General features: G+C 47.4%; 2 protein-coding genes across 2 annotated transcripts; one reads left to right on the top strand and one right to left on the bottom strand.

Annotated features, from left to right (window-relative positions):
• Positions 1–1,536, bottom strand: WFDC10B (WAP four-disulfide core domain 10B). The gene is made up of 2 exons (XM_040248908.1): positions 1,278–1,536; positions 1–323 (listed from the first exon to the last, which is right to left on the bottom strand). The coding sequence occupies exons 1-2, from the start codon at positions 1,363–1,365 to the stop codon at positions 187–189; spliced, it is 225 nt and encodes a 74-aa protein (XP_040104842.1). The 5' UTR covers positions 1,366–1,536; the 3' UTR covers positions 1–186.
• Positions 1,537–2,756: 1,220 nt separating this feature from the next.
• Positions 2,757–7,152, top strand: WFDC13 (WAP four-disulfide core domain 13). The gene is made up of 3 exons (XM_040248742.1): positions 2,757–2,844; positions 5,480–5,630; positions 7,110–7,152. Exons 1-3 carry the CDS (start codon positions 2,757–2,759, stop codon positions 7,150–7,152), a joined length of 282 nt encoding a protein of 93 aa, XP_040104676.1.
• The last annotated feature ends 2,113 nt before the right edge of the window (positions 7,153–9,265 follow it).

Below are 9,265 nucleotides of genomic sequence, written 5' to 3'. Positions count from 1 at the left end.
TTGTTCTGGTTTATTTGACAGGGACAGGTTGTTCAGATACTGGCTGGACAGGGTGGCGTTCCTGTTGACATCCTTGTGTCCAGGGTCAGGTCCTCATCTTCAGCCGCAGGCACAGTGTCTTCGGAGATGGTTGTGGGTTGTGGGGGGTTGCGGGGGGTCAGGATGCACAGCCCCAGGCTCTCTGACTCACAGGACATTCATGCAAATGTTCCCGCAGAAGGTTGAACAGCATATGGTATTTTGTGGACAGTGCTGGAAGTATGAACAGTGGTTCCCGCAAGTAAACTCCCTGGGCTGCTTGGTACAGGCTTTAGCTTTGAGATCTAAAAAGAGCAGGAGGAGAAGCAAGGTCAATAGAACCAGGTTCCTCAGAGCACTCCTCTCGAGTTGAAAGCCTCCCCAGAGACCTGAGACCTCAAAATCTACTCAGGAGACACTTGGACTTTCCAGGGAACTCACCTCCGCCCTTCACCAGATCCTGGTGATGGGTAGTATCTTAAATCCCACTCCTCCTACTCTTCCCCAATAGACCTTGATGCCTGGACTTCCTGGACTCTCTCCATAATCCTGCAACAGGACTGCGTCTCCCATATTAGTCATGGCTTTGGCCAAATCACCTCCACAGAACCTGCACCCGATCCCTGAGAACTCCACAAAGGCGAGGATGACCTGCTAACTCTCCCCTACTCTCCACAATCGCTGGGACCAGAAAGGAAGATGAACTTGCCCCTTCGTCATCTCTCTCCTCTCAGGCTGCCACTGTCTGCACCATCCCTGCCGCTTCCCAGCAAAAAGCACCCTCAGTGTTTCCCTTCCACTCTCACCATCCCACTCCCTCTGAGATAAATTTACCTTGACCCTTGCACCCCAAATCTTGCTCTCCCATGTACTTTCATGCTACACCTACTCCCCTGAATGTCTCGGAGTGTTTACCTGTCACCTGTGTGCATAAACCAAAGAAGAGCTGTTTGTTTTCCCACCTGATTCTCGCTCAGGTGTATCTTTCCCTGTTGTAGGTACCACGTTGTCTCTGGATTTGGGGGATGGGGAATGAGAAGATGCAGTTTCCCCCTCCACCCCCATCACTCTTCCCAGAGCCAGATAAAGAGGCTGAAAGACCGTGGTTTGGGAAGAACCAGAGTCTTCATAGTGCTGTGGTCTGAATAGGATGTGCCGGAAAGTTCGAACTCCTGGGTCCTCCTTAGACTGGACGCGTCACCCCTCCGGACCCCTCCCCCCCCCCCCCCCCACCCCCTCCCACCCCTCCCTCCACCTACGGTTCCTCTTCTGGCTGTGCTGCCCTCCCCGGGCCTGCAGCAGCAGAACGCAGAGGAGCAGGAGGGCCAGCAGAGCCTGGGCTCTCATGGCTCTGGCAGAGTGGCGAGCGCTCTGTCTGGCCCGGAAGCCCCTGGAGAGCTGAGTGGGGAGAGGCAAGGGAGGAAGGAAGCTGGTCCTGGGCTCCTCGCTGCCTCTCCTGGCCAAGCCGGGGCAGAGCAAGGAGTGCTTGTCTCCTCACCTGGCCTGCCCCTCACCACGGCCCACTCCTGAGACACTGGGGCTGCCACAGGACCAGTCCTCCTCTCACAGCTAATCTTCCTCTTTTGTAAACAGACCATTTTTTCTGCAAAAAAAAAAAAAAACTGTAGGTCTGTATTTTGTTTATAAAATAGTTTACAGAAGAAATTAAAGAAGGAACATAGTTTAAAAGATACGGAAACAACCAAAGTCCAACCAATAGATGGCTGGATAAAGAAGATGTGATATATATATGTGATGGAATATTAGTCAGCCATCAGAAAGAAGGAAGTCCTGGCATTGATTACAACTTGGATGAAACTTGAAGCATTAAGATAAGTGAAAAAAGCCAGACAGGAACTCATAGAAACAAAGAGTAGTATTGTGGTTCATAAGAGCTGGAGGTTGGGGGACAAGAGGAGATTTGGAGAAATGGTCCAAATTTTCAGTTATAAAATTAATAAATTCTGGGAACGGAATATACAGCCTAGTGATTACAACTAATCTTAGTGTATTATATACCTGAAAGTTCCTAACAGAATAAATCTTAAATGTTATCATCATTAAAAAGAAATGATGGGGACTTCCCCGATGGTGCAGTGGTTAAGAATCCTCCTTCCAATGCAGAGGATGAAGTTCAATCCCTGGCTGGGGAAATAAGAGCCTGCATGTCACGGAGTGTAACCAAAAAAAAAGGGGGGGGGGCAATAAAGTTCCAAGAGGAAAAATACAACTGATACAACTGTCATTATTTGCAGATGATGTTGAATACTCTAAACACTGAAAAGAACACATCAAGATATTACGGTAAACAATGCGAGAGTTTAGCAAGATAACTGGCTACAGATCAATACGCAAAAGTCATTTATCTACATTAGCAACAAAGGAAAAGGAATAATTAAAAAGTTAGGATACTGTTCACAATTTTAACAGTTCAAACCTCTAGGAATAAATATAACAAAGACAAGCCAGAAGTCTACGTGGAAGAACTTATTAAAACTTTGCGAAAGGATATTAACAAGACAGAGGTCGATGAGAGACCTAACAACGTCAGGATGAGGGGGGTGATGAGAGTGTGGATGTGGGCGTGGCTGGGAGGTGCCCGGATTTCTGCCAAAGCCTCCTAATTGGCGGACACGGTGTAAGGCAGTCACAGCTCCTCGCCTTCACTTTGCCTTCTGTTCTAAGCTGTGCCTGGTCATAACTTTGACCAGGACTTGCCCACCCATTCTGCCAGCAGCATGAAGCCTGCGCTGTTTCTCCAGCTCCTGCTGTTGACTCGCTTAGCATCGCAGCTGGTGTCTGGGAGTCCCAAGCAACATTTTAGGAGTAGGTGCTGGGTCTGGGCCCAGGGGAGGGAAGAAGCATCTGGAGAGGTGAGAGGATGTGAGGGATGGGTACATCTCATGAAAAAATACAATTTCGTGTTCAAGAGTCCAAGTTTTATTGTCAGCAAAATCTAGGTTTGAATCCCTGCTTTGTTTCACACTGAGTGAGCTTAAGTAGAGTGTCTGGCCTTGGGATTTTATCTTTGTGATGGATAGAATGATAGTGGGGTAGTTGGGAGAAGAAACGGAGACGATACATGTAGACATAGAGTGCCCCTGCTGAACCGGGGTAAGTGCTCAATAAGTATTAACTACTGTCGATGTTATCAGCTCCATCATCCAGCTTCTTCATGGATGCTTGGGCCAACTTTTCAAGCATTGAAACAGAGAGGAAAATTAAATTGGCAGAATTCAATCTGCGACCTACACAATCTTAGCCTCAGAGGATATTTTGGGAGGAAAGGAAGCAAAGTGTTGCATTACATTTCCCATGTTAAATGCTCAGAGGTGCCTGCACAGTTATCAGTGATTAGCATCCATGGGAAGGTGTTAAGTTCATTTCTGCAGCCACTGTTGCCTAGCTCCAACCAAATAAGAGCTCTGGCCACAGTTACTTTGATGACCAAAACCAAATGGAAAAAGAGCTGTTCTTCATTATCCCTGCACTTCTCCATAGGAGACGTAGCTTCAGAATATTGCAGGCTCAGGAGAGGACTATGTGTATGTCTCGTGTATCTAGGGAGGCAAGGTCCTATGTTAGGGTTCTCAGAGAGAGAGTACAGGTTTAACCAAGGAAGGCTAAACAAGCTGCAAGAGAACAGGGGTATCCAAGATAGGGGCTAGCTGGAGAATCAAAGACTAAAATTTAAGGAAAGAGAGACATGGAGGCTTTATGGAAGATTGGTAAGTACCATAGTGAGATTAGGACCAGATACCCTGAAAAGGAAGCAAAACTTGAGAAGATCACCCTCTCTGAGATTCCTAGCTCATGGACTCTTTTCCCACAGTGTTCCACTGAGCCCCGAGCTCTCCAAAGTGGGGATCAGCTCCAATTTCTTTTTTTAAGTTGTTGGTTGTGTTGGTCTTCATTGCTGCACGAGGGTTTTTTCCAGTTTCAGCAAGCAAAAGGTACTCTTCATCGCAGTGCGCAGGTTGCCTGTGGCGGTGGTTTCTTTTGTTGTGGAGCAAAGGCTTAGGCACACTGGCCTCAGTAGTTGCAGCATACAGGCTCGGTAGTCGTAGCGCTAGGGCCTAGTGGCTCCAGGGCCTAGTGGCTCCGCGGCATGTGGAATCTTCCCAGACCAGGGACTGAACCTGTGACCCCTGCATTGGCAGGCAGATTCTTAATCACTGAACCACCAGGGAAGCCCAACTTCTTGCACTGATCCAGTGAGCTAAAGGAGACAGGCTGAGTACTGAGTACTATATGTTAGTCACTCAGTCGTGTCCAACTGTTTGTGACCCTATGGACTATACAGCCCACCAAGCTCTTTTGTCCATGGGATTTTCCAGGCAAAGATACTGGAGTGGGTTGCCATTTCCTTCTCCAGGGGATCTTCCTGACCCAGGGATCGAACCCAAGTCTCTTGCATTGCAAGAGCTACTAGGGAAGCCCTGGTTTCTGCCAAATTGTCATCAGCTTGAGTCTTGGCTTCTTACTCACCATCTCCGGTGTCATTTGCTATTACTTTTATAGCCCCAGCTTCATTCACCACTTACTCCTTTTAGATCAGCATGATATCCTACAGATCCCCTTATAATTGCAAATACCTGCAGAGCAGTAAACCAACAAAGACTTATAGAATGCTCTTCCTATGACATTTGCCCCAAAGAAAAGACAAGTCAAAAGGAATAAAAATTAAGATCTGGCAGAGCTTGACTAAAGGAGTTAATGGGTTCGTTCTTAATGTCTTAGAGTTCAGGAACAGAGAGAATATCGTGAGCTGGAGCCTTGGGGCAGGATCCCCTGATAGAGGTGCTCTTGGCTTTGATCTAATTTCTGGTAGATGGGGTAAAGGAATGTCTACATAAAATACTTATTCTTCTCCAACAATAGAAAGTGGAGGACCGTGGAACTCTGACCTCTCAATCACTAGAGATCTGGGAAGATGAAACAGCTGATCTTTGCACCCCGTTCTGAAATACCCATTCTTCTTCCCATGAAAGAAGTCATCCCCAGAACTCATTTGAGATTTGGGTTCTAGCATTCTGATGCCAATAACTTGAGTGTGCTATGTGGTCTTCATCCATTTCAAAAATCATCCCTTTTACTCATTCTCCCTATGCACAAATAACACGTTAGGTCAAACCTTAGGATAAACTATTGTTTGTTTGAGTCTACACAACGAATCAGTACAAATGGACCCACACACATATGCCATTCATTCCCTTGAACCAGACTCAACCAGGGCCGATGGGGACTTAGCATTTGATCTGCAAGTATGATGAGTGACCCCTGCGTGCAGGATTCTCCCAAACTCTGTCTCTGATGGAAAGAGTTCTCAGCCCCAAAATCTTATTCTACCTCCCTGTGACCACACCAGGAGGAATCAGCGTGCCTGGTTCCCCGGCAGTTCCTTGGACTTCTAGAGTTCTGAATGTCATTCCAGGCTTCTCTTTCCTACTCTGTGTTCCAGGGTATATCTTGGAACCTCCACCCTGCCGATCAGACCCAGAAAACTGTACTGATTTCTGCACACTGCAGGAAGATTGCCAACCAGGATTTCAGTGCTGTTCTGCCTTCTGTGGTATAGTCTGTACATTAAACAAAAATGTAAACCGCGAAAGGTAAGGGCCTCTCCTGCCCAGCCCTGACCGTAGCACTGCTGGTGAGAGCTCAGTAGAAGAGTCTCTTATTAGTCACGATGATGGATCTCTTTCTCTCTAACATTTTCTTTCTCTTTACCAAGAATAATTACCATAAATGTCCTGATGGAAGGAGCCTTCCTCCACTCAAGAACTACATAATCATTCTCTCCCTACCATCATATTTGTCAATCTCTGTACCTGTCTCTCTGAACACACCTCTCTGATAAACTCCTCCATCCACTGACCTGTCTCAGAATCCATGCTCTGGGACCCTGTATCTGGAGCTGCATCACTGGGATCCCAAAGGAACTCTGTTCTCTGGTTTTGCTCATCCTCTTTTACCAAACACCACACTTCCAACCCCCCACCCCCAGTGTTCCTGGGTTCTGCAGATGCTCCAGTACAAGGGATGCTCTGATTACTTGCCCAGGCATCATCACTGGCCCCAACTCTGTTGAATAGGGAGAAATCCCAGAAGAGAGAGAGGGGATTACAGGCCCGATGAAATGTCTGGTTTCTAATCCTATCCTGCGACCATGTCTTTCTGTGACCTTGAGTAGGACAATTCCCTATTTTTGCCTTTCATTTCCTCATGCAGAAAATGGGGACTCTTTTTTTTCCAGCTTTGGATGATGGTTATGGAGGTCCAGACAAGATCTCAAGAGACCCACACGACAGGAGACATAACCAATGAGCTTCTAAACTATCTTACTCTCTGCTACACTTCCTGCCTGAGCATAGTAGCCCACATAGGACCCTGGTCCAGAGTGATCATATATGAGCCCAGAACTAGATCTCTGGACCCAAATCTTGGCTTCACCACTTCTTGGATGAGTGATATGGGCCACAGCTTCCCCATCTTTAAAACTAAAGTAGCAAAAGTGAAATTAAAGTAGAAAATCCAGACAATCTCTAAAAACATTGCTTGCTACATAATACTATCTTCTTTCCTTTCTGTATAAGTGTTAGTCGCTCAGTCATGCCCAACTCTTTGTGACCCTAAGGACTATAGGCTGCCGGGCTCCTCTGTCCATGAAATTCTCCAGGCCAGAATACTGGAGTGGGTAGACATTCCCCTCTCAAGGAGATCTCCCCAGCCCAGGGATCGAACCCAGGTGTCCCACATTGCAGGCAGATTCTTTACTCTCTGAGCCACCAGGGAAGCCCTTTGCCACATAATAATTACTCAGGAAAATTTAGTGATGAGACAACCACTTCTCTCTCAAGACTGGCCCTTACCATTCAGCTCGACATCTTTCAAGGCTCCACCTTGGAAGGCACAAGCCTAAGTTTGAATCTCTGTGTTCTCTGGGTTCTCTGAGGTTCCGCTTTCCCTATGACATGAGGACTTAGCTTCACGGTCTTGTTTGAATCATGGAAGTAGTGGAAATTTTTAAAATGATATCTCTAAGAAAAAAACTTCATCTGGTAACATTTGAAAATGTTTTTCTTCTACAGACCCAAAACCAAAACCTTGAGAAACAACGGGGTTGGCAAATGAGGCATATTTCCCAGAGCATTTTGTAAGTATCAGAGTTGGACCTGGGCTTCCCCAGACAAGTTTTCTCCAGTTTTCCTTCTCCAGCCTCTCAGGGGACTCACAGATTCCAAAAAGGTCAGAAGAGCCTCTTGTCGCTGATGGCCCCGCCTCCATTGTTCCCCTCCTGGGGCTATGTCCTCACTCCTTGGGGCAGGATGTGGTCCAGAGTCAGTTCTGCAACACAGAACAGCAAAGGAAGCTGGCCCAAGGGGAACTCAGGACACTCAGATCTGAATCTATGCCAGGGACCAGGGTCTGCCAGCCTCTGGTTTGATAGTGCCCTGGGCAGGGAGTAGAGCTGAGCCCTTCACACTGTGTGGCCTTGGCCAGCTCATCTTATGTCTCTGAGACCATCAACTTCCCCATGGGAAAGACAAGCAAACATCTGCCCCTCAGGTTCTGTGAGGATTACATGAGGCCATGTGGAATGGAAGAACCCGGTCATTGTAAAGACGCTGCATAGGTTAGAAGTTGCCAGCAACTCACACTTTCTGGGTTCCAGGCTTTTCCTCTTAAAAAAAAAAAAATAGGGGGAGGACTTCCCTGGCATTCCAGTTGTTAAGATTCCGCACTTCTGTTGCAAGAGGCTACCCCTGGTAAGAGAACTAAGATCCCACATGCTTTGCAGCTTGGCCAAAGCAAAATGTGTGTGTGTGGAGGGGGGTGGTGGTGGTGGCGGGGGCGGCGGGGGCGGCGGGGGGGAATTATCTTTATTATTTTACCAATGCTACAAGAAAAGGGGAAAAAATGGAGTCTTCTGTAACTCCACCATCAAAAGAAAGCTACTCTTCCTATCTTGGCGTGTCCCTTGTGGCTCAACTGGTAAAGAACCTGCCTGCAATGCGGGAGACCTGGCTTCTATCCCTGGGTTGGGAAGATCCCCTGGAGAAGGGAACGGCTACCCACAAAGAGTCAGACACGACTGAGCGACTTTCACTTCACTTCACATCTTGGTAGCATTTTTCTTCGGGCTCTTTGGGGGAAAATGAGAAGCTTAGGGTCTTCTAACAGCCCTTCTGAAGTCAACAGAGTTTCCCAGTTAGAACCTTGGTATTTCAGCTTAGAAACCCTGCACTCACTAGATAAACGGTAGTGAGCGGAGGCCAGTGAAGGTGTTGAAGTGCATGTGGACCACAGTTGCTCAGGTCCTGAAGAGCCAGCCGTGCTAACTTCCTCTGCACCTTATAATAACTTCCCGAGTCACACCCTGGCCAGCAGGCAAAGCACCAACACTGTGACCTAATCCAGGCCCCGTGCAGCATTCACTGTCAGATCTGTTAGATCCTCGTGTCACAGTGTTTGCTCTCCCCAGTTCCGCAGCCTGTCCTCTGCAGAACGGTTCCCCTCAACTGACCGTTCCTACCGTGGAGACCCCATTGTTGGCTGGGAAGTTCAGGCAAGGTAGAAGATGGTAGTACCAGTGAGAGCCTGAAAAAAAATACTGATCTTATTCCCAGAAAAGGCAGTGTCGAGCTTCCTGTGGAGACAGGGAATGGAGGATAGCAGAGACCAGGCAGATCCTGTCCCAGTCTTCCAGGAAACCTGGGCTCTACTGGGTGTTGTCAACAGCTGCCAACTTTGTCAATGAGAACTAACATTTTTAGCCATGATGCCTTCATCTCAAGGCGTCCTCACAGCAACAAGAATAGACAGTTTATAGACAAACCGAGAACTGTGGAGTTAAAGTAATAATCTCAGCATTAGCCAACCGGTCAGTGGTGGAGCTGGATTACAAACCTGTGGCTTGGGGTGACAAGCCCAAAGGATTGTCACCGTGGGCGATTTAGTTCATTTCTGCTGAGTAGATTCTCACACTTCCTATTTCTGCTGAATGTTTCCACTGACGCTTTCGTCAGCTGTCGACTCGGGCTTCATAACTCCTTTCTAAGCCCTTTCAGGCTTAGAAACCTGCCTCACTAAACTTGGTCTTTCGCCAGTGCCCCAGCCACTCTCTCTCCACCTATCCTCTAACTCAAGCTCTTCTTTCTGCCCAGAATGTCTGTCTTCCACTTTTCAACAAACTCCCACTCATGTTTCAAGTTTCATATTAAATAAAAGATCTCCATGGAAGCTT

This window comes from Oryx dammah, unplaced genomic scaffold, assembly GCF_014754425.2.
Source record: "Oryx dammah isolate SB20612 unplaced genomic scaffold, SCBI_Odam_1.1 HiC_scaffold_10, whole genome shotgun sequence".
Lineage (NCBI taxonomy): Eukaryota > Metazoa > Chordata > Mammalia > Artiodactyla > Bovidae > Oryx > Oryx dammah.
Note: the sequence above shows the minus strand (reverse complement) of the source record. Positions and strands in the feature narration are given on the sequence as shown.

What these genes read in the sequence shown, in the direction of transcription:
- WFDC10B (XM_040248908.1), bottom strand. Translation starts at nt 1,365, where the DNA reads ATGAGAGCCCAGGCTCTGCTGGCCCTCCTGCTCCTCTGCGTTCTGCTG. An exon ending in GCACAGCCAGAAGAGGAACC is followed by an intron (nt 324 to 1,277) that starts GTAGGTGGAGGG and finishes TGCTCTTTTTAG; the next exon opens with ATCTCAAAGCTAAAGCCTGT.
- WFDC13 (XM_040248742.1), top strand. Translation starts at nt 2,757, where the DNA reads ATGAAGCCTGCGCTGTTTCTCCAGCTCCTGCTGTTGACTCGCTTAGCA. An exon ending in TCCCAAGCAACATTTTAGGA is followed by an intron (nt 2,845 to 5,479) that starts GTAGGTGCTGGG and finishes TCTGTGTTCCAG; the next exon opens with GGTATATCTTGGAACCTCCA. An exon ending in AAAAATGTAAACCGCGAAAG is followed by an intron (nt 5,631 to 7,109) that starts GTAAGGGCCTCT and finishes TTTCTTCTACAG; the next exon opens with ACCCAAAACCAAAACCTTGA.